The sequence below is a fragment of the Melospiza georgiana genome, chromosome 17 (genome assembly GCF_028018845.1).
Source record: "Melospiza georgiana isolate bMelGeo1 chromosome 17, bMelGeo1.pri, whole genome shotgun sequence".
Classification (NCBI taxonomy): domain Eukaryota; kingdom Metazoa; phylum Chordata; class Aves; order Passeriformes; family Passerellidae; genus Melospiza; species Melospiza georgiana.
The window spans coordinates 5999487-6024689 of NC_080446.1; the positions used below are offsets into that span (position 1 = coordinate 5999487).

The following is a 25203-nucleotide window of genomic DNA, read 5'->3' on the forward strand; positions in this document are numbered from 1 at the left end:
GGGTCTGGATGGACTATCCCCCAAATTTTAATTCAGAATTCACAGGAGTGATTATTTTTGGATCAGATTAGTGCAAGGGTGGAAAAGGAGACAACAGATTTCCTGTGATTTTCACACAGTGCTGGAGTAGCTGGCTAAGCTTCTCTTGGGAAAAGAAAGTGAATGAAGCAGGAGAAATGTTAAAATCATAAATATAGCATCAGGAAGCAAAAAACTACCAACAACCTCTTCCCAAACTGATGCCCTTACACTGGGGATTGGTTCCATGACTGGATTCTCTCTCTCCCTTCCCTTCTTGTCTGGTGGAGTACTCCGTCAAACCTCGTGTTGCTCCCCTGTGTTACCTACAGTGTCCTTCCAATCTCCCCAGGCCTGGAAGAGCTTTGTGATGGAGAGCTGAACCAAAGCAGTGACCATGGTGGGGAGAACACAAAGAGCAGCCCCACATCCCTGCCTGGGCCTTGCTCACCTTGCTGTGTGCGTAGACCACGGAGCCCAGGAGCTTCCAGGTGCCGCCGCGCCGGTCCATGCGGATCATGCGCAGGATCTGCAGGAACCTCAGACTCCTGAGGGCCGAGGTGGCAAAGACATTCCCCTGGGAGCCCGCTGCCAGCACGGCGATGGATGCAATCAGCACCATGATATCTGTGGGAACACAAGCCAGGCAAAGGTGAGGAAGCGCTGCCAGGTTGGAAAACTGACAACCCCGCGATGGAGGGAGGAATGATGAGGAGGACTCCGTGGTATCAGAAGGCTCATTAATTACTTTTTTATACTATAATATTCTATTCTATATTACACTACATCTAAACTGCACAAACACTCAACTGAACAAAATCTCGTGACTGTCTGCTGACCAACAGTCTGGACACTGATAGGCCAAAGAAACAAAACATCATCACTTTGGGTAAACAGTCTCCATATTGCATTCAGCTTTGGCACAACACAGGAGCAGGGAACAATGATGAGGAGGACTCCATGATATCAGAAGGCTAATTATTACTTCATTATACTGTATTATTCTATACTACATTACACTACATCTAAACTGAAACTGCAGAAACATCCAACTGACCAAAATCTTGTGATTGTCTGCTGACCAACAGTCTGCACACACACTTGGCCCTGATAGGCCCAGAAGACAAAATACTATTACTTTAGGCAAACAATCTCCACATTGCATTCTACTTTGGCACAACACAGGAGCAGCAAATGAGATAAGAATTGTTTTGATCATTCCCTTCTCTGCTTCTCTCACTGCTTCTCTCAGGTTCAGAGAATGTGAATCCCACACTGCCAGATGAATACTAAAGGGAGTGGTGTTGCCACTGCCTTGGGCTGTGCGTGACAGGGGTCCCCTACACTTGTGTCCCCTGCTGGAAGGACACAGCACGAATCTGGAACTGGAGGAAAGCAGCCACTGCACACCTTGTGGGAACATCCTGGTTTCCTTCTCCATGGTCATCATTCCCATAGAAAATGAGTCAAATGCTGCAAATGGATTTTGATCTGACTCAGTGTTTCCACTGGATTAAATCCTTGCCAAAGGCTCCTTCTTTTATTAGCCATAGCTGCCTGTTACACAGAGCATGGAATTCCCCCATCTAAATTGGGAATGAAAATCCATACATCCTCCATAGTAATCCTAAGGTGCTTAAGGACAAAGAAAGTCCAACAAATTTTCCAAGAAAAAAAGTCTTGCTCAATACATATCAAAGATCCCATAACCTTCCCTATTCTCTGATTTGCTACACAAATTTTATAGGAGTGTTTTTCTGTGGAACAAACTGAAATCCTGCATATGACCATTGCTAGCTCCCAAAGGCAGCCTCCATAGTGAAGGGCACAGCCATTCTGTCCATTTCTAATCCCAGAAAATATCACTGCTGTGCCCAGATGGCCCCTCTCACAGGAGACTCGCTGAGTGCTTTACAAACAATAATTAATTAAGTCTCACAGTTCCCTTGTGAGGCAGCTCATCAGCACCAGGGAAGGCAGAGTGAGACACGGAGTCTCAATGACTTGGGAACAATTTGGTGTGGAGGTTGGACGCAGGATTGCACAATTCAAGTTCCTGTGCTCAGCTTCTCCTGGCTAAACCCTGTTTCTGTGGCTGTGGACATCTGTCAGTGGCACCTGAGGTATGCAGGGCACTGGGATAAGGCCAGCAGAAAACAGGGAGAGCCCTGTGACAAATAACAAAAAGCATTGCCATCGATTATGACTTCTGCCTTTGGGATTTTTTCCCTTTCTCAAGGTGACCATGAAGCAGCTGAAATTTAACCCCCAAAACACGTGCAAGACACTGGAGCACCATGCAAGCCAGTGCTTGGAATGGCCACCCTGGGCTGGGGAATCTCAAGCAGGGGCTCAGCTCTTACCAATGACACAGAAAGGCTTGCGGGCAAATTTCAAGCGTCCCCTCCAGCCCCGGTAGCGGCAGCAGCAGCCGGCGGCCCAGATCCGCACAAAGTACTCCACCCCAAACACCACGATGGTGACAATTTCCTGCAAGGAGGACAGTGACATTAGTGGGGGGAAAACTAGCATGGAGAGCATGCTCTAGAATCCAGGATAAACCCACAGCCTCGGAAAAATGCACCTCAGAAAATGCAGCACTGAGCAGTGTGCGCCGCTCGACAGAGAGCCCAGGCTGGAGAGATCATCAGATCTCTGCTTCTGTGTCTTCCCTCCCCCTCCCCAGCGTGGTGAGAGGTGCTGCACGTTGTAGTCATGAACTGGAGCTTTACACCTCCTCATATTGTGCTTGTTCCCCCATCACAGGACTGATGAACACCTCGATGTCTCCCTGCCACCAGTCTCCAGGACTCAACTCAGTTAATGCAGAGGGAAGAGCAGAGATGAGAATCACTGAACCTGATCCTAGAGGATGACAAAAGGGGGTTTCAGCTTTTCTCCTGTAAAACTGGCTGGTTGCCTGTGTGTGCTGGGAGATCTGGGGCAGGCATGCTGTAGATCCTCCATCCCTTGATGCCACACGAGCTCTTTCCATCTCTTTCCATCTCCACCTGAATATCCTGTGCACGCTCCCTTCCCTCTGAGATCTTGTCTCACCTTTCTCATGTGTCAAACCCAGTGAAGCCCTAATTAGTCCGGAGCACCTTTTGATTTGATGTAGGGCAGGAATGGGGAAGAGGAAAACAGATGAAAGGAGAGGAGACAGGTGAATCCAGCAACCTCGGATTTTTAAAAATATTTTCCCTATTTCTGATCCACAGGCCTGAGTGGTCCCCTTCTCACAAGGGACAGCTTAAATTCTTGCCTCAAACACCTCCAGTCTCAGGGGTTTTTGTGGTTTTGACTTTATTTTAATACCTCACTGTCAGCCCCCACTTACCAGGATGTAAAGGGCCCCTTCTGAGCTGTTCTGGTACTCATCAATGGTGGAAAAGACAGACAGCACCAGGCAGGAGAACACTAGTAGAAAACTAAAGCAGACAAAAAGGGAGAGAGAGAGGAAGTCAGTCTTAATGGCAGTAAATTTTCATACTCATCCAACAAACTCAGAGAGCAATTTTGGATGTATTTCTCTCTGAGTATTTACTGCACAGCTGCTACACCACCATGTAAAAAGGGTAAGTCAAGTTTTGCTAACTGGAAGGGTTATTTGTGGATGGACCCACTGGACTATCCCCAGTTTGGCCAGTGCCAATCCAGTTCCCCTTCCAGCTGGCTGCTCTGATCACTTCTGACGTTTTTTTCCCCAAGAAAGTGTCAGCTCTTTCATCAACACACATCCAAAAAGCACCCAAACGAGCAGGGGCATTTCTAACAGGGATAAGAGGGGAGCAGACTGGCTGAGGAGCAGGAGCATGGCCGGAGAGCATGGACTCTACTTATGCATTTACCGCCGCAAACACTCACACAGAAGTGGTGCTGCAATTCTTGCCAGAATAGGACATTTTTGGGTGGATTTAATGTTCCTTTCTCAGCCAGGTACTCCACATTAACTCCCCACTGCCTGGAAAGACTGGTGATTTTTTGGGTTTGCTGGAGCATCACCAGGAGGTGGGTGGTTGTTACTCTGCTCTTCTGTGGCCAGACATGGGTTTGATCCAGCCCAAGGGAAAGTGATCTTGGGGAGGGAGCTGGGCTGGTCTCTGTCCCAGCTCTCCAGGGACAAAAGAAGCCTCGTCCCGCCATAAGCTGCAGCAGGGATACAACCTTGATATCATCTCTCTCAGTCTCTAATTTACCACAGAATCAGGGAGATGCTCAAAGCCCAGCTCTGTCACTCACTGCCTGCCCCCACCAAGGCTGCCCAGTGCTGGATGTGCTGATGCAAATCAAAGGGCACAGGATGAGTGACGGGAGCTCGGCTCTCTCCTGACACTCAGCGCCTGAATCCGCAGCTGCTGAGGTGTCCTGGCATCTGCTCAAGGATGGAGGCTGCCACCCCTGCCCACTGCTGGCTCCAACAAAAGCAGGGAAATTAATTTACTCAGGATCGATTTACTAATACAATAAAGTAGGCCAGTGCAAGGAGAAACTAAAAGCTGCATTCTTTAAGAGCATTAAATAATTCATCTGTCTGACTTTGTCTCACATTCCTACCAACTGCATTGTGAATATTTATAAGGGTTGGTTCTGCTGGTGGGGGCTGCTGCATTTTGGTGAATAAAGAAAAGGAGTTTCACACCACCAGGTCGTGCTTGTGGCTTTGCAGTGACCATTAATGTCACAGTAACAAGTAAAAATAGGGAGATTTGCAGTATTTATTTGAACCACAGGCTGAAACGTGGTGGTGAGGAAGAGCCTGCTGGAGGTGAGGGACCTTCAGAGCAATCTCAGCCAAGGCTGAGCTTTATCAGCCGCAAGATGAATCCAGCACCAAGCAGGTAATTGCCTGATTTCTCACTGCAAATTTCCCCTTTTTACATCAGATTTGGTGTGCAGACACTTGAAACTGCCTCAGGAGAGTAATAAAACCTCACTTGCAATCCCACTCATGATGTCACTCAATGTCTTGTCTAGGTTCCACTTCAATATCTTTTCTCCCCAGGCTGGTCTCTTAAAACCCTTGCCATAAACAATCTCTGCAGTCAGATGGGCTCCATCCATCCATTTATCCATCCATCCATCCATCCATCCATCCATCCATCCATCCATCCATCCATCCATCCATCCATCCATCATGCCCTGGGAGCTGGAGAAGGTCCCCACTGCTGCCCACACCATGGCAGGGGGATCACAATGCCACACTCCAGGAGGAGAGGAGCTGCAACTAGGCTGCTGCACTCCTGGAATGGCCCAGATTTTGCTGCAAACTTCTATGCTGAAGTGAGAAACAAATGAATAATCCATGAGAGAAGAAAGAGGGAAACAAACAAATAAATAAACAAAAAAACTGTAACGGAAAGGTATCAAGGGAAAACAGAATTCTACAGTTTCTGATTAAAGAAGTAGAATGTGAGCTGCATTTATTTTTGTGACCGAACATCACTGTAAAGTGCCTGAGGAAGGGCTGAAAGCAAAATGTCAATATCAGGGCAGGCTTGCACACTGTGCTTACTCAGTTGATCACCTTGGATTGATCCAGAATAAAGCCAGTATCAATTCATGATTCCTGGCAGGGACACACACCACAAAAAAAAAAAAGAAAAAAAAAAAAAAGAAAAAAAAAAAAAGGAGGATTTCTGTGTGTTAAGCTGACAGATATTGATGGGAGATGGGGGGAAAAAAAGAACAGAAATTGCTTTATCACTTCAAATCTGAAGGATGGATTGTGCGAGCCATGGTTATGGGGAGAGCTGGGGCAGCTCCAGGTGCTACTGGAGCACTTGGACACCGGGGTGCTGCTTCTCCCCCTTCCAGCACATCCCTGCAGCCTCCTCCCCAGCCTCTCTGTGCTCCCCAGCTCCCCAGGGCCAGCTCAGAGCTGCTGCAATTTCCACTCTGGGCTCCCCAGGGCTTCCATTGCCAGGGAGACGTGATGCAGATCAGGCCGGCAGGGCCAGCATTAATTACAGCTCTGCTGAGCGCAGGAGGCAGCAGGGAATGCACCAGCTCCTCCAGCAGAGCGTGGGGGATCCACGGCCAAACCCCACAGGGACAAAACCTGCCCTGGCTCAGCCCCAACAGGTAAGGGATCTCCCTGTCCCAGCAAGGGATGCAGGCTCTGGATCAGCACGGGATCCCAAAATAGCTGCATGGTGATGCAGCTCCTCTGCCTGAGCGTGTGGGTATCCTGTGCATGCTCCCTTCCCTCTGAGATCTTGCCTCACCTTTCTCATGTGTCAAACCCAGTGAAGCCCTAATTAGCCTGGATCACCTTTTGACTTGATGTAGGGCAGGAATGGGGAAGAGGAAAACGGACAACAGGAGAGGAGACAGGTGAATCACCAACCCCAGATTTTTAAAAATTTTTTTCCTATTTCTGACCCACAGGCCTAAGTGGTCCTCTTGTCACAAGGGAGAGCTTGCCTCAAAGACCTCCAGTCTCAGGAGTTTTTGTGGTTTTGACTTTATTTCAATACCTCACTGTCAGCCCCCAATTACCAGGATGTAAAGGGCCCCTTCTGAGCTGTTCTGGTACTCAATCTCCCCACCAGCCTCTATGGGTCTGCAAAAGGAGACTCAGAGAATGGCATCTTTCTGCAAGGAAGCTGTATTTGGGGGGCTGAGGTCTGTCTGGCTCCTGGGAGGCCTTGAGGGTCTGCTTTGAGGGAAGCTCAGAGGTACGTGCACATCGGGGCATGCATCGTCTGAGCTGTCACAGAGGCAGGGCACTGGGAAACAGGAAGCTGCACTCTGCTTTAATTCCACCTAATCTATCCAGACAGATCAGGAAAGGGCTTCAGATAATAATGGATAGCTAAGGAAAGGGAAATAAGCCAATAAATAGTGTAGCAATTGGGATGAATCTAATTTTTAAAGCTACATATCTAATGAAAGTAAATTACGTCTGCAGCCTGACTCTGGGAAATGTTAGTTTGCAATAGGGAGCATTAATTAGGTCCCATCTAATGATTTTTACATTAAAGATGCCAATTCTGCTTGGAACATTGGAGGAGACACTGTCCTTCTCCTGAGCAGACAGACCCAATGCATGGATGGAGTCAGCAAGCACCAGCATCCCCAAAACTCAGGGCAGCTTCAGGGTGGCTTGGCACCACTGTCTCCTCCCCAGAGTGACAGGAAGGAGAAATCTGGACACCTCATGGCATTTTCTCACCCACCTCTCATTCCTGCAGGCCCCAGCACCTTCTGCTGCTCTGACATCCCCCACACCTGTTGCTGAGACCTTTAAGCTCAGCCAAGACTCAGCTGCGCAAATCTGACTGCTGCTAATGCCAGTAAATCCAAAGACCTCCAAAGTCTGACTTTACATCCAAAGGTTATGTTGACTTAAAACTCCCGTGCAAGCTTCTTATTACAATTTTTAAATCCCAGCACAAAATCTGCATATCCACATTTCATATCCATCCACTGTGCTTCAGGTTAGCAACAGAAAAAGGAATGACTGAACTCCCCCTTGGAAATGACAACACTTAAAATGCATGAAACACGAAAGATTGTCCTTCTCTTTTTTTTTTTTTTTTTGTTCTTCCTCAGTGAAAGCACATGATGGAATCATCATAAACCTTCTCAGGTTAATCATCTAATTTGCCTTCCAAAAGAAACCCCCTTGGAATCTACATGCCCATTTGCATGAGAATTTTAAAAAGGCCTCTAAATCTATTCCTGAAATACTCCTATTCAAATAACATTCACTGACATTCAGAAATGTTGGGGTTCCTCTGATGGAGCACCACTAATTACAACTGGGTTCCTGGATGTGATGGAGATGGATATAACACAAGGAGGTGACAGAAGCTTGCAAAAAACCACTGTGCTTGTTGCCCACTTTAATGGCTTTCCCTGGAATTGGGAAAGGCCACTAATGATTTGTTTAATTAGAAAGGGCAAAGCTGGAAAGGAAGGAGTATTTCACTGCAGGCATTCAAGAGCTGCACGATGAAAAGCAACTTAAAACATTTAAAACACTTGAAAATTACTTTGGGGATGTAAACAAGGCATTGATAACTGTGCTGAAATAAAACTGATGTGCTTATGTGCAATCCCAGGAAATCCATTTGCTGTGGGCTCTGTAAAACCCTGCAGTTCAAGTACCTAAAACTTTGATGTAAATCAAAGGCCAGGAAAACACAGAAATGACAATAAGTGAAGGTGAAAGGGCATCCACAGCAAAGAGGAACAGAAGTTGGCAAATGCCTTTTAGGGCTCAGAGAGCCTTAAAATCAGAATGGGAGTATTTGCAGCTCAATTTAAACCTCCATTGAGTCAGAAGCAAAATGCTGAGAAAGCTGTGACTTTTCCAGGGATAAAAACTTTTTTTGTTGTATGGCACCTACCCCTAGCCAGGAGCATCCATCATCTTTATTCATGTAAGCAATCCTGCTGTGACTTGCAACCTGGCTGCTCATTTCCAAGGCTGAATAGAAGCCTGAATGCCTCACTCTGGGTTCCCACATCACTTGGTCTCAGCCAAAATCATCTCCCAAAGCAAATTCTGTCGCTAGAAGAGCTGGAAATAGAAGCGGAGACTCCTGCCTTTTGGTGCTGTGCCTTAATAAATGCTCTCCTTCTGCCCCAAAATAACTCCTGATGGCATCTCAATCCCCTCAGGTTTGGCCATGCCCAGCCCCATCCTCTGTCCTGGAATTTTGCTCCTTGGATGAGCCTGGGGGATCCCTGAGCATCCATGTGGGTAGGAAACGTTGTTTGTGACGAGCACAGTGGCTGGCTCCAAGGCAGGGACTGTCATGGTTTATAAACTTTTTAATAAATCATTATCAAAGGCCTGTCTGGGATAACATTTACAGCTCCTGTGCATTCTGAGTGCACTCAGGTGATGCCTGAGCTGCCTCGATAAGAACCCCCTTGCTTTCCAAAGCCACAAAGAGCACTGAGGACTGTGGGGTGAGCTGTGGAATGGTCTGGGTTGAAAAGGACCTTAAAGATCATCTAATTCCAAGCCCCTGCCTTGGGGATGCCACCTTCCACTGGAGCAGGTGGTCTAAAAGGAGCACTGGAGCTCTCCAAGGCAGTGTTCCAGGGCAGGCTGTGGTGTGCACAGAGAGGCTTTAGGTGGTGTGCTGGGAGGTGAGAACTCATCGGGCCACAGAGAAACAGCTCTCAGGGATCCATGTTAAAGGGCTGGCCCTGGGATGGGAAGGAAAATCATGGAATGATTTAGGCTGATAAAACCCTCCAGGATGTTTGAGTCCAACCCTTCCCCAGCACTGCCAAGGCCACCACTAAACAATGTCCCCAAATGCCAAATCTACAGATCACTGCAATCTTCCTGTAAGAGCATGGCAAAGTGGCACAACCCAGTCACAAGAAAACCTCTTGCCCTGCCTTCCTTCTATAGGAAGCATATTTCTCAGAAATAAAAGCAGGATTTAGGAAATTTTTCCTTCAATATCCACTACTTCTGAAATCACTTGTCACTCCAAAAGCTCCTCCAGCCTTTTGCCCTTGCTTGTAACAGAAGTGCCAGAGTCCTGACCCAAACTCATGAGCTGCAGGAATTTGAGCTGAAATTTGGTTTCCATGAAATAATTTGTTCCAAGTCCAGCAAAGGATTGTGTATCCTCACACTTAGGAGCAAGAGTGAGCTTAAGAGCTTTTCTGGATTGAAGCCTCAAAGAACAAAAGCTGTCTGGAAATGCCAGGGAATGGAGATCAAGCTCTGAACCCTTACAGTGGGAAAAGGAGTTAAACGTAAGGAATTGCTTGGGATTTTTACAGGCTGGCTCCAATCATTTAACTCAGGCTGAATAAAAGCCTTATTAATAACAATGACTGCATGCAAAGTTCTAGCTCCAATGTTCTGCTTTGTCCTCACCCAGAATGAATCACTTGGAAATGCTTGTCTGCGTATTCTCCTCGCCCTGCACACGCAGCCTCAGAGGAGCCAGATGTCTGGGGGAAAACCCAAAGTATTAATCAAGCCTGTGCACCTGCCAGAAGAGTCTGTTCCTGCTGGGATCCAGCTCTGCTGGGCTGAGGCTTTCTTTCAAAAAATTTGGTGGGGGGAAATATATTCATGCAGCTGCAGAAATGGTTCATGGGAGAGAATCTTAAAGCCCACAGTGCAATTACAGTGCATTGGGAGGTAAATTAAGAGTATAAAATATTGGACATTTAAGTAATTCTTAAAATGTCTGTGCAGGCATTTATTCAGATCATGTTCATTGATTTTAATGTGAGGGAAAGTTGCTGTCTCATGCAATACCCACATTATTCAGATTGAAATCTGAGCACTGTCTCTCTTTCATCCCACAGGGTATTCCCCCAAAAGTGCCTCTGCTTCCCTCCCCACCCTGGAAAAATCATTGCTAGTGAGCACAGGAATACAAACCTTCCTGATCCAACCTTTATTTGAAGATCAAGATATTTCTGTTTCTTAAGCCTTGTTTTTCCACAACACCTCAAGGAAAATAAATCTCAGAAGCCAAGGAAATGCTGCATGGTCGGACCATGCAGGAATTAAAATTTTTCTTGCTGAGGTCAAACTCCTCTGACTGACCTGGGCAAGTCACTCGATCTGAGGTGAGCTCTAGAACTGGGTTAAAAGAAAGCTGTCCCTATAAAATGTAATGCTGCATCTCATCTAAACATTCCTCGAGGGAATGTGATATACAAAAATAGGCTCTGGTCTAATTGCAGATAGGAAGATTGTCTCCAATCGGGCTGGTTCCTGCAGCAGACAGGAATAGTAGCTGGTTTTTCAAGGGTCTGTCCCAGAAGCAGCAATTCAGCTGGAGCCTGAGGTTTCCTGCCCACAGAGGATGAGCTCCATCCCCCCAAGCTCCTGCAGGTTCCCTTCCCCATCTCTGACTCTGCACTGCTTCCACAGCACCAGGAATTCCAGCACCTCAAATCCAAAACTCCTTGCTGAGAGCATCCTTGGGGAGCTGCTGCCGCAGGGGCTCAGCAGCTCTCAGCACCCACCTGAACTGCCCCAGACCCACAGAAGGCAATTAAATGGCTCAAAATCCTTGTGCTGCCTTTAAAAACCTCCATTTCCCCATGGCTGAGGCCCTTGGCTTGTGCTGCTGTAAAAGCAGGACCCCAGAACTGCTGCTCTTGGGCTCTGTCCCAGCTAAGAGAGAAGGAGAATGGCTGAGATATTGGCAATTTTTAAGGCACTCAGACGCCCCAGTCACTTCCCAGGGCCCATCCCCAGCTTCATTCCTTGATAATTAGAAGACAAGGATGTGGTTTCTGAGAACCAGAGGCTAATGGATAACACCAAAGTGTAAAATGCAAGAATTACCAACCAAAGCCCCGCTCATTTCATTTGTTCATTTGTTTGTTTAATTAACAGTGTCTTGGGGAAAATATGGAAATATTTGCAAACTGACCATATAAAATCTAAGAGTTGGTAATTTCAACATCTGTATAATTTTACCTCTTGTCCCAGGTAGTGAGCAGGCGCTCACAGCCAAGGTGCAAAAGAATTGGATTTCAGCCTTTTGATTTCAGTCCCCAAAAGACTGTGACCCCCAAACTGGATGAAAAAAATGTAACCTGAGGAATAACAGGAATGCCACAATAATCAGGGTTGATGTTCTCTTTTATCCATTCCAGCACAAATCAGGAATAATCCTTGAAATCCAAGGGGACTGCACTGCCACAGGAGAGGCTCCAGCTCGGCTGGGTCCGAACCCTGCAATGCCTGAGTTTGGCAAAGAGAATGCAGGACTAGGTCCAACAGACAGAACTAAAGGGCCAGTGCTGGTTTTGGAGCTCTGCATCCCCTCCCCACATTGCCAGCATATCATGGTGCTCCAGAGCAGGGGCGGCAGAGCACAGCCCTGGTGTTCCCATGCCTGGGAAGCTGCTCCTGTCAGCACGGGGATGTTTTTTCCAAGAGAAGCATCTGGGCCATGCAGACAGGCAGCCCAGAGGAACTGCCCAGGGTGAAGGCACACAAAACAAACTTGGATCTTTGAAGAGATCAGCATTTAGAAGACAGAGCTCTTTAGCCCTAAAAAATTGCTGATCCATCCCAGTTATGCCGCAGGGAGAGGAGAACATCACACCAGCTGCCAGTCAAGCCCTGCTCAACTTCAGCATTAACAGAACTATTTTGAGTCTCCCAAAACTGCAAGTCTGAATTTAAAAGTCCTTTTCCACCTTTTCCTCTCCATCAGCAAAGTTTCCCTGAGCAGTTGGCAGATTTGTGCTCCCCATGGGGGAGCCATGAGGACATCACCATCCTGCCACCACCCACATGGGCACCTCCTTGGCACAGACAGGGCCAGCTCTGCCAGGGCACAGCCTCTCTCTGCACCTGACACAGGAATCCCCAGCACCAAAGGACAATTAAACACTTCTGTCACCTCTCACTTCTTCCCTGGTACAACCCAGGTACTGCAGGTGGATGGCCAGGTGTGGCTGGGAGCAGGAGAGCACAGCTCACACACTGAGAACCTTCTGCAGAGGGAGAGGCTGCCCAGAGAGCTGAAGCTGCAGAAAGGGGAGGGAAGGCATGGCCCTGCCACAGGAAATCAGGGTGACCTCAGTTAATGAGGGAGCCTCGTTTGAACTGAGCAGCTCTGGGGGCTGCTGCAAGCAGGGCTGGGCTTGAGAGCCAGCACATTGAAGGCTTTTGTGCTCACCTGGATACTCACAAAAAAGGTGCCATTACCTCACCCAAAACCTCCATCAGTGGAAGAGGGGAGGAATGCATTTCCCCCCAGCTGTCCCTGCACTGCAGCAGTTCACAGGTCAGCACAATCCCTTCAGCTAAGGCTACATTACCCAGCCAGTTCCCAAACCCCACACCTGTCCCTCACTGCTGTTCATTGCTATGAACCACCCAGACATGGGCAGATGGCAATCAGGCTCAGACAGCACCAACCAGGTGGTGACCAAATAAATTTCTGACATCCCTGACAATGGATGAGCCTCACACAATCACCCTGTCTGCCTGCCTCCCTGTCTCTACCTAAAATTTGGACCTGCTGGCCGATTTTCATCAATTTTGCCACAGTGATGGGCAGCAGTGAGGGTAAGAACCTCTTCCCCCATTTCTGCCCCTCCAAGGAGGCTGCCACAGGAGCCCCATGGGGCTGGCCCACCCCAGCCAGCCTGGGAAAGCCACGAGCTCCCAGAAAGCAGCTCCCCCATGTTCCCCCGCACAGCAAATGACAGGTTTGCTCCCTCTCCTTATTTCCCTGTGCCAGTAAACACAACAATAAATAGCAAGCTGCAGGAGGCAGATGATTGTGTGGTGAAAGGTGGAAAACATCTAAAAATGATTTAAAGCAGGGAGGAGAATAGGAAGAGAGGTCTGTGGATTATAATCTCTGAGGAGGAGGAGCTGCTTGGCTGGAGAAAAGCAGCAAAGGAAAGGAATTTTCCTTTCCACCCTCCAGCTCCTTGCTCTGGGTGATGCTCAGGTCTTTCTGTGCAGGTCCCTCTTTGCAAAGGTCCCCAGACCCAGCCCTGGCACCCCAGCAGCCCCAGCCCTGGGACAGGAGCAGGGGCAGCACTGCAGGGGCTGGAGCCTTTAAAAACTCCTAAGGACAAGGGACACATGGCATGGACAGAGAAAAGCTGAAGAGAGATTATCTAGCTGCCATTTCAACACGCTGGTAAATCAAAGTCGATGGAAGCCATATGCTCTGCTGGGAAGCATCCATCTCGTTGCCAGGGAAACATCCTTCCCGTTTAAAATGGCAGGCAAAGGCTTGCAAAAAACCTGCTTTTAACCCCCTTTTCTCAGGAATGATCATCCAAGTGCCCCAGCAGCTCCCCCAGCCCTGCGGCATCGCTGTGCTGCTGCTGCTGCTGCCTGGAGAGCTGCTGCAGCCCAGCCTGGGAACAGGAGAGGAGATGCTGCTGCTCCCCTGGGCTCCAGAGGAAATCAGAGCCAGCCTGGCAGCAGCGAGATCCCACATCCAATTCCCAGCTTACTCCCAAGGCAGCTTTCACAGCCCGTTCTCTGGAAAAGCAGGGAATCTCCCACCTGGGTCACATCCAGCAGCTCCTCTCGGGGATGCTGCAGGTGCCTGGTGCAGGCACACACAGATGTGCCCAGATGTGCGGCAAGGGAATGACCAACAGCAGGACCACAGCTGGGTTTGTGCTGCTCAAACCATCTCCTGCAGAGCTGCAGGTACCACCCATCCCTTCCAGGCAGCGAGCATGGTCTGACCTTGGGAATTACAGCAATCTGCAGCCAGGACTGCAGGCTCCAGGAGCCACAGGAAAGCAGCACTGAGCTCAGCAGCTGCAGCTGGCTCTGGGCCTCCTGCTCTGCATCTGCACCTTCTCCTTGCTCCCTCTAAGCCAGAGCTACAGCCCTGGGTCTAACACGGCCAGGCTGGTTTGCCAGGGCCACTGTCAGCTGCCGGAGGAGCTGATGGGGATGTGGGAACAGCACAATTTATAACCTGGCACCGTGGAAGTCACAGCATTTGGAGTTCACAGCATCCTCAGCCTGCTGCTAAAGCAGCAGCTCCACGCTGGTTGTGTAACCCAGCCTCACAGGACCTTCCCCATAATGAGAGGGCCTTTCCCTGCAGTCCCATGGGGGCCATATGCTGCACTCCTGAAAGGATGCTCAGAGCTCAGCTTCCTCTCCAGCACCTATTTTCAGTCTTCCCTAGAAACGGCAAAGAGCAAGAGGAAGCAGGAAGGAGGGGGAAAGAAAAAAAGTTTAATTAATCTTCATTTAATTTCTGCTGTCTTTTAGCAAATGGAAAATTAGTGATCAAGGCCTGTGCTCGATGCTGCAGCCCTGGGCTTGTCCAGAAGGGATGTACATCCCACTGCAGCCATCACAGGGTCAGGCTTCACTCCAGCCACTCTTCCCAACACATCCCACGGGGATGTGGCTGCAGGGCCTTCCCCAGAAACAGATGGGGAGGCAATTCATTACCTTCATGAATTTCTCTGTGATTTCCACCTCCCAAGGGGGGAAGAGCAAGGCCAGAGAGGACTGAACTCCTCCTGGAGGTTCAGCCTGTTTACCTACAGCAGGCTGGGCTGTGGGCAGGTGCTCTCTGCCAAACACACACCCACAAAAGGCTGTCTGCAAAGAAGGGAACCAAAAATGGCAGGTTTGATGGAGATACTCCCCAGGTACCCAAGTTCTTGCATATGGATGAGCCAAGTCCAGGCAAAACCAAGCCCTGAATTATTAGTAGGTCTCCTAGGTTTGGCTATCCCAAATCTTGGGTGGAGACCCAAGGTTGGGATATGCCCCACATACTCATAGATGTTTACATCCCCAACACCTGCTAAAAACAGTAGGAGAGAAACAACTTTAGAGTCCCATTCATTTGTCTCATTCAGACACTTCCATTACCTTCTCCTAAACTTACAACCCCAAATCATTCTCCCAATACTAAGATTGTTTAGAATCACTGCCAAATTAAAACCAAATTTCATACCTGCATGGTACTATCTAAACTGACAGAGGACAGGATTAGATTAGATATTAGGAAGAAATTCTTCCCTATGAGGGTGCTGAGGCCCTGGCACAGGGTGCCCAGAGAAGCTGTGGCTGCCCCATCCCTGGAAGAGTCCAAGGCCAGGTTGGATGGGGCTGGGAGCATCCTGGGCCAGTGGAAGGTGTCCCTGCCCATGGCAGGGGTGGAAAGAGATGAGATTTAAGATCCCTTCTAATGCAATTCTATGATTCTATTTATCCCATTAATCTGCTGATCCTCACACCAAGCCTCAGCAGCTCTCTCTGTGTCATTTAATATGGCTTGAGGTGCTCCCACCACCCACAACTGCATCAGAAAGGGAGGGTGCAGCCTCTGGGTCTGGAGGGGCAGCTCAGAGAAAGTTTTAAATTACATCTGTTTTCTGTTGCAGAAAAGAAAAACATCATCAGCTACAAAAGGTCAGTGCAGAAATTCTTCCTATCCCTCATTAGCCAGCAAGATAAGCAAGAAGCTGCTAATTAAGAATAGTATTAAAAACATCACGATGTTAAAAGAAGAAAAGGTGAAGAAGAAAAATTCAATGCAAAATTCTGGTAAATTACAGAGAAAGAGCTCAGGAAATTCTCCTTCTGTCTAAGATTTTTCCCTTCCTTACAGGAATAGCCATAACTAAGAAAAAGACCATGCCAGAGATGTGCATCCCCTACCCACAAGAACCCAACCAGAGATCACATTAACCAAGTTTCTTTAGAGCTGATACGGATTAAATGCTCCATTCCCTCAGGCTGTGGAGACACAGCCCTCATGAAGTGCCAGCAATTGAGTTCAAGACATAATGACATGAGGACTTGTCCCTCTGGCTCAGGGTGATGCTTAATTGGGTGTGAAGTCAGCTTTTGGATGAGCACTGCCATGAGCAGGCTGGCTGCTGTGCAGGTCCCAGAGAGGTGCTACTCCTTCCCCCCCAAACCCATTGCAGGGCAGCTTCCTGCAGGCATGGAAAGGCCCATCCTGGGGAAAAGGACACAACAAAATCCCTGCACTGGAATGTCTCAGAGGAACCCACCCAGGTTTGCCCATGGCACCTCCAGTCCCTGCTGGGATACCAACAGAGACTCACAGCCCCTCAACACCTCATCTCTGCTAAATAATGAAAACCCCACTAATCAGAAACCCAGCAGGACCAGCAGAGAAACCTCCGGGGGAAAAGAAAATGGTACAAATCCCACCTCCCCCTCAGCCAGGAGCCAATGGACAGCAAGAGCTGCTCCTGGACAAGCACATGCAGCACACTCAAGTCCCCAGGAGCTGTCCCAGCATCTCCACACCCCGAGATGGACACACATCCCATGCAAGCTCCTACCCATGCTCCAAACAGCCATGCCCCTGCAGTCAGGAGAGATGGGATCAGCAGCACGGATCTCCCAAAGGATGGAGCCAGTTTGAGGGTTGGCTTTGTTGCTCATTCAAGCCTGGAGTCTTTATATAGTGTCAGGGCAGGATCCAAAAGCGGAAGAGAGACACCCACTCCCAGGGAGTGTAACACACACACTGAAATAAATAGCTCCCTGCCTAAGGGGATGACTCAGGAATCTCACCAGTCCTTAAAGCACAAATCATCGCTAATAAACCCCAGAAAGCTTGGAGGAAGGCCTAGCAAGAGGTCAACTGGGCAAGACTTGGCATTTCCATCCTTGCCAGGCATAAAGAGGAAGGATGAATAACCACTGAAAAATAACAGTGTCCAACGTTGAGGCAATGGTCACACCAGCCCCAGCTCTTCCTGCAGTACACCTGCCTCAAGAGCACTGAGTAGTCCTTGTTATTGGGGAGAGGTTTTGTTTTTTGCTGCCCTTCCTGGAAGCACTCAGGCTTAACCACCATATGGCTTGAAGTGGCAGGAGGAAACAGAGCCTCACTCCCTGTTTGTCCAGCTAAATATACAGATATTTATATTTACCTATTTTGCTCTCCTCTTGAGTGAAAGATGGAGTGCTCTTCTATCCCTTATTACATTCTTCAGATCAGGTAACGAACCTCCCAGCAAGCATAAACCCAATTAATGGCCACTCTGGGACTGTGACTTGAGCACAAGCCCATAAACATGCAGGAGAACGTCTCCCAGAGCTGTCATTCCACTGCCACACACAACACCCCAACAGGAGAAAGTCAACAAGAGCCACTCGCAGCCCTCCTCGCGCTGCATCTGTAATGAACAGTGAGATCACAGCAAACTGTGCCTCTGAGGGTGACCCATGGCACTGGGAAGGTGCCACCTCCATCCTCCCAGCCCAGTGCCAGCCCTGCTGAGGCTCTCAGGCTGGCCAAAGCCACCCCTGCCTTCCTTTGCAAGGAGCACGGACAGAAAGCAAACCACCAATCCAAAAGCAAATCAGGTGACAGGAAATGCTGTTAAAAAGCAAAGTGGAGCAAAGATAACACTTACCAGCACTGCCCCAACAACTGTTTTATGCCTTTTCTTTTATGAGCGTCTTGGATGCTCAGTACACCAAGTCTTCCAGCAGGGATTGGCTCTTTTTGACTTGATAGGCAGAACGGATGCTAGTAGAATTCTCCTCCCCTTAGGGGTGCTTACACACTGCTGTAATACTAACAGAATAATATTTTTTCCCTTTCTATTCAGTTTAATTATTCCTTGACTGATTTTTTTTACTTTTTCCCTGCACCCCATATTAGTTTTTTCCACCACACCAAACCTGCAAGAAACAGGCACAGCAGGTACCCAGACACAACCTACTGCCCTCACACAGGAGACACACAAGGTGTCCACCAGTTACCCTTGAGCCAGGACTCCTGATAGCTTATTTTTATTTTTTTTTTTTCCTGGGCATCATGATAACTTCATGGGGAGTGACAGGCTGGCTGTGGAAGCTCTGTCAGGAGTGCCTGCCCTGCTGTGCTCATCCCTTGCAGTGCGTGACAGCAGCTCTGCTGCCACCCCAGCCCTAATTTGCTCCCACACTGTCACCTCCCCAGGGCTGGCAGAGCTCTAAACGAGAGAGCAGAACTGCCAGGCAGATCAGCGTTTGTTTACAAATGAGGAATTTGTGAATGCTCGGGAAAGACCCTCCGCGAGGCAAAATCTGTCCTGAAGAGACCAAGCACCAGCCACGATGGAGCTGCCAGGACGTGCAGACAGAGAGCAGTCGCCTCCTAACTCAGAGATTCCTTCTGCTTCTGCCTGTCCTCCTGTTTCTTTCCCCTGTCCCACCCTCCTGGGGGTGGCAGTAAGAAAAGGAGGATTTCTGAATGGAGATGGCAACTGGGCACTTGGGCTTGGTGGCTTCTGATTTTTCCCAGTCTTGCTTGCAGATCACAAGAGCTGCTCAGGGCTTGCTACACAGATTCCTTTCTCAAAACCACTTCTCAAAGATCTCAGAACCAGGTCATTCCATCTCAATATGGATCAGGCTCATCTCTCCCCTTCACCTTACCTGCTGGGCTGTCCACAGTGCAGCTCTGCCTTTGAGCACCCCAGTTCCCACAGGCTGTGGCAGGAGGTGGGAGATGCCTCCTCTCACTCCTGTTTTTCAGTTGAAAATCATGCAAAATCTCTCTTCCTGGACTGCACTGGTGCCACCCAGCTCTCACTAAGGTCTGCAAGGTGAGTTAGGCTCCCTGTGCCACCAACAGAGGGAAATGGGCACCTGCAGAAGGCAAACCTGCCCACCTAACCCTGCACTGGGCCTGCTGTGGGATTTCCATGCAGAATCCAGGACATATCTGAGCATCACCGAATTCACAATGAAAGCTCACTGCATCTTAAACATCTGGACATTATAGATCTCAAGAGAAATCAAGTGACTACTCAGTCCCCCAGCAACCCCACTGACTCTGATGTGGCTCTAAATCATCTCCCTACATCAGCAAGAGAGAGAGGTGAGAAGATTCCAGAGGTTTTCTCGCTTCCTCTCTTGGAAAAGGCAGCTCTTTGACATCCGATCCACTCCAAAAAAAAATCACCTTATGGATGCTTACCAACACCAAAACTTTTCCGCACATCTAAAAAGCACATTAAAAGGCTGGAGTTATGCCAAAGAGAGACCAGAGAGTTCTGCAGGAGCTCTCTGCTTTCCCTCATTGATTGGCAGCTGTAGAGCCAAGAAGCTCTGCCACCCCAGCCAGTGCTTGGTGTGACACTCCCCATCCAACAGCACTAGTAATTATTTCAGTGCCTCACAGTGAATGCACAGGACGCCCCCAAGACACCTCTGCTGTCAGTGTCACAGGAGGCTGAGGTTGCAGCTTTGCCAGGAGAAGGCCACAGGAGCCACATGAGGAGCCCAGGTCACCAAAGCTTCAGCGAGCTGAGCAAGCTCACACAGCCTGCTCACCACACAGTGATGGTCTCAGTGCAAAACATTTTACATTGAAATATCTACTCCTGCAGTCCTGGGGGAGTCATCTTTCCTCACAGGTGGCTGTCAGAAGAGCCCAAATCTTTTTGTCTTGCAGCCTGATTAGGAGCATTTAAATGTGTGGTGTGGAGGATCCTGCACCCCCTGTCCTTCTGCACCACCTGGTTGTGCCATCGTGTGCTCACTAGTCAAGTACATCTAAATACACTCTAAATGCACTCTAAATACATTCATGAAACTCTGTCCAGGCCACCACAACAATCTGGTTTTGCAATGTAGTTCCTTTTGGACCATCAGGGATGAAAAATTATTGCATTATTCTAAAGAAATGTGTGTCCCAGTGCTAGAGACTCCTCTCTTTGATGTGCAGGGACATCACACCAACAGGGACATTAATCCTCTGTAGGAACCACTCCCCACCTTCCTCAGCTCTACCATATCTGTTCCACAGGAGATTACATGGCAGGAAAAAGGACTGGCACAGCTCCCTGTCACCACAATTTAAAGAACAATCTGTTCCTCAGGAACTCAGAAACCAGTGAGCATTTGGGCTACCTTAAAAAGGGTTATGCAGGGCTAAGTGTTTGCTACTTAACTCCCAGAAGCTGAACACTAAATTTACATGCTTTATATCCTTGTGAGCAGCACTGATGCCTGGCAAACCCTGTGCTCTGCTCACCCTGGGCACAGTGTCTCACCCTGCCACCCCTTCCTTGTGCTGCAATGCAACCAAAAAATCAACAAACCTGATTTTTGTAACTATATCTCTTTGAGCTGTGCCCATCTTCCCTTTAGTAAAGAATTTGGAGCTTGCGTTTTGGGTTATTCCTCCTTTAATACATCAAACCACAGCAAGACTCATCTGAGGTGTGTTGCAGCACAAGAAAAGGAGGTCACCCAGGGGATCAGCTTGTTTTTCATTTCCTTAATGTCAGTGTGGGGTGAATATGACGGCTGGAACGTGACACATTAAAGCAACTGCAATCAGGCTGCTCCCACCAAGCTCTGACTAAGCAGCTGGAGAGGAGCTCGTGAGCCGTCCCAGCAGGAAGGTGCCCGGGTCCCTGGGGTGGGCACGACCCCACAGCTCAGGGCAGAAGCCCCAGAGGGCAGAGCCCAGCAGGTTTATTAACCTGTGGGAGATCTGTGCTGGCCCCTTCATCCCCCTCAGCCCGGAGTGGGCAGGGAAACCCAAGAGAGCTCGCTGCACATCACTGATGGATGGGCTGGGTTGGGTGGCATCTTATCTGCCCACATCCACCCTGTGTGAGGGTGTTCACAGCGGTCTCAGGTTGAGGAAAGGGATGAGGATCTGACTCCATGTTTCAGAAAGCTTGATTTATTATTTTATGATATATATTACATTAAAACTATACTAAAAGAATAGAAGAAAAGGTTTCATCTCGGAAGGCTAGCTAAGCTAAGAATAGAAAGAGAAAGAGTGATAACAAAGGCAGCTGTCCCAGACTCTCTGAGCCAGCTGACTGTGATTGGCCATTAATTACAAACAAGAACATGAGACTAATTACAGATGCACTTGTTGCATTCCACAGCAGCAGATAATCAATGTTTACATTTGTTCCTGAGGCCTCTCAGCTTCTCAGGAGGAAAAACCATAAGGAAGGGATTTTCATAAAAAGATGTCTGTGACACCCTGTCTGGGGGCGAGAGCTCGCCATGAACTCCTCAGGGTTTGGGGATGGACAATTGACACTGCCATATCACATTCACCCTGAATTCTGGGTTAACAGATTAGCTGGGAATGGATCTATGTGAAATAACCATCAGTTCTGAGGAGTGAAAGGAGTCACAAAAGAGGCCACGTCTGCAAAGAGAAACCCTGGAACTCCAGGGAAACTCCTCACCCACCCTCTGTGCTCCCCCTGAGCCAGCCATGGCCATGGATGCAGGCAGGGCACTGGAGAGAGGGGCAGCTTGCCTGGGTGAAAAGGGAAGAACAAATGGGATGGGGATGGCACAAGGAAATTTGAATGGAATTAGACAGGGAGGAAATGTTCCTCCTTATTATAATTTAAGTCCATGCACTTGCTTAATTAACTAAATGTATGGTGCACAGTATGAAGACGAAAAATGCACCCAAACTATTTTTAACACAGTTAAAGAGATGCATCAGGGTTGTAAATTCTAAGTAGGAAATGCAAGAATTGTGTTGGTTCCTGTGCACACAGCTTTAAAAGTGCCTGAATCCAGGCTGTTTCCTTGCCACTGTTCCAAATGCAGCCCCCCATTCAGCTCAGGGACCAAAGCTGAGCAGCTCACCCAGGGATCAGCAAATGTGTCCCCAAACACCTCAGACCAGGGGGGTGCCCAGGGTGAGCACCCTGCTTAGGCTGGCACAGAACAGTGATCCCTCCTGAAATAAGATGGAAGGTAGGGACAAAAAAATCACATTCAAGTATTACAGCCCTTTCTGTGCACATGACAAGTGACAGAAACCAAGCCAAAAGGACTAGAAGGAAAAAAAATTATTCAGAGTAATAAAATGGAAAACTTTTAGGAGCCAAATGCCCACCTGTACAGAGAACTAAATTGAGGTCTAAGTGCTGCTGCACCCCTCAAAAAGCCTGACCTGCTATTTAGATACAGCTCAACTTTTCAAGTTTCAGTTCAGCCTTGAACAGAATGAAGCCATGTGCTGCAATGTAAAGGATCTGTCACAAAAAAAAAAAAAAAAAAAAAAAAAAAAAAAAAAAAAGGTGGGGGGAAATAGAAAAGAAAGGTATTGAGAGAAATATTGGGAGAAGGTGAGAAATAAAGCAGGCTCAGACTGCTGTGAGCCAGACAGCACCTCTAGCTACACTCAAAAATGGGACCCCCAATGCTCAGTTGTCCATGGGGTTATCCAAAATATACACTATATATCATATATATCATACCCACAGCTCCCAAGAGCAGGTCACCCAGTTGTGTCAGTGTAGGAAGAGCTATTAAGTACAAAAATGAATCATAACACAGAAATATAAAACCCTGCTTTTGCTCACAGAGGTAACAGCTCTGCTTTTGGAGAGGCAACATCTGAGATGAGACCAGGGCTGGGGGAGTGAGAGATTCCCTGGTTTGAATTTCCCTGATTTCTTATGCATGAAATGGTGAGAAAGGGAATGATCGACAGCAGGAAGAGGTGGGGAATGAAATCAGATGGATTGGATCTAGGATGCAGCACTGGAAATAAATGCAACCTGCACAGGCTTCTCAAGGCAGAGCATCAGAACCAGCCTGGGCCTCTGCAGGCAGGAATTTAGCAGAGGTATTACCCAGAGGCACCTCTCATATTTATTAAAACATCTCCGTGCTGGGAGAGCCCTAATAGTTTTGTCTTGGCTTTGGGTGCAGGGAGCTGCCCGAGCAGCCCTGGAGCAGCTCCGTGCCTGCAAAGGCAGCTGGGTCTGCAAGCATCTGTGAGATAAAACCCAGCCTTGCAGCATCACAAACTCACTCACACTGGAAATAAATCTGCATGCCAGGAAGCCCCTGTGAGCAGCAGAGCAGGGAAATAGGGGTGCTGGCAGTGGAGAGGGCTGGCTGGAGCCAGGACAGTGGCAGGACAGGGCACCCTCATGCACAGCCTTCTTCAGGACTCCATTCCTGCAGGATGAGGGCTAAAGGCGCTTTTGTGCCCCAGGATTTGGCACAAAATGAGGTTTGGGGCATGAGGAGACAGAGGGACCCCAATAGCACACACAGGGCACTGCACTGGCCTTTGGGACATGGGAATGGCTCCAGCCCTTCCATACAAACTTTGTGACCTTGAGGCAGGCTGGTCATCCTCCCACACCTTTGAACAAGCTTTTTATCTGTCCTGTCTGTCTGCATTACTAACTTCCAGTTACAGAACCCATTCCAACAGCCCCAGAGCTGGCACAGGCCATGCCAGGCTCACCCGGGCAGCAAGGGGGGAAAACTGAGCCATGAGCTTATCCTGGCAGCTTTGTGTGAAGGTTCCCATATCCTTCAGCTCTTCCAAAGCTGTAACAGCAACCTGCCAAGGCTAAACCTGTCCTGGGTATAGTACAGAAAACTGCAGTCCATAGAACTTCCCAATACACTGTAAAAAATTATGATATCATCAACTCTTCACAGACATTGGTGCGATTACCACCTCAGCCCAGAATTCAGCCTCCATTTCCCAGCAGGTGCGTGAGGGGAGGGGGCAGAGCTGGTTTTACAGGCTCCCCGTGGTGCCACAGCAGATACAAGTGGAGTCACAAGCCCAGAACAAACGCAGCTGCTGGGGCTGGGGGGATGCAGCTCCGGGGTGAGAGCCAAGGGGCACTGGGAGCAGGACAGTTTGGGGTGGCCCTGGGAGCACCCCTGGCTGCCCAAGCAAATGCAGAGAGCCAAACAGGTCAGAAGTTAAGACAGAGCAGCTGAAGAAGCCCAAGATGTTTGCAAAGCCCTCACAGCCAGAGCTACCCCTGCTGTTTGTCATTTGGCGTTCAGCCCCTTCCATCTCTGTCACTGTCACCCCAGTGTCCCCAGCTGGGGTCTCAGCTGTATTTAACAGCACACTGCAAACTGCATCCCCACCCTCAGTGCACACACAATAACCCAGCTCCCAGCACGGACACTTGGCCCCTCCACACCGTTCTGGAAGATTTTGTGACACAAACCACCCACAACTCCAGAGCATGGACGGGAGCGTGAGAGGTGCTCAGGATGCCCAGTGCTGGACTTCACACTCCTCCTCGTAGCTGCAGCTGAGCTCCACAGATGCTCTCTCTTCTCCTCTCCCATTTCCCAGGGGAAATGAGCTTCCCCAAGGACCCCAGCTCGCTGCAGTGCTCAGCAAACCTCCCCCTTGCACCCAGCAAGGATCTCCCCTCTCCCATGGTCCCACCGACACCTCCAAGGAAGGCCTCAATGTACAAAATGGCTGAGGAGCAGAAAGCACATCCCAACTCCTTATCTTACAGCAGCACAACAGCAAAAGGATGGAGGGGGAGGAAAAAAAACCCGAAAAGGCCCCAAAAATCCTTTTGCCGTGGCTGACAGAGGCCCTGGCCATGAGGAAAAGCACAAAAACAAAACAAAAAAAGCATTGGCACCAAGGGTAGGAGCAGCTGAGCCCGAGCCCAGGCCTGCAGAAGAGCCCGGTGGGACTGTGGAAAGTCCCAGAGGGAAGGGAGTTGCAGTAACACCGAGATTTATCTTGACCCTCCCTTGGCGAGCCTGGGAACAACGGGAAGTCATCTGCACTCCTATGCAGCAATGCTTCAGGGATTCGGGGAATCCTGCTGCCAAACGCGGGTCAGCGGGGCCATTCCTGCCCAAAACCCGGGTACCCGCGGAGGGGATGAGCACCCAGGGATGCTCCTTTGTTTACCGCTCGGCCGTACAGGCTGCGAGCCCCAGACACTGATTAGCAT

At 49.0% G+C, this 25203-nt stretch overlaps 1 protein-coding gene across 9 annotated transcripts in view; it reads right to left on the reverse strand.

Annotated features, from left to right (window-relative positions):
- Window positions 1-25203, reverse strand: part of KCNQ2 (potassium voltage-gated channel subfamily Q member 2) — a 67281-nt gene that overhangs the window by 41066 nt on the left and 1012 nt on the right. For all 9 annotated transcript variants that reach the window (XM_058036472.1, XM_058036471.1, XM_058036467.1 and 6 more), the window contains exons 2-4: window positions 3359-3449; window positions 2382-2508; window positions 470-645 (exon numbers count right to left, since the gene is read on the reverse strand). In XM_058036472.1, the coding sequence (XP_057892455.1) occupies window positions 470-645; window positions 2382-2508; window positions 3359-3449 (394 nt within the window). The remainder of the gene's footprint in view (window positions 1-469; window positions 646-2381; window positions 2509-3358; window positions 3450-25203) is intronic.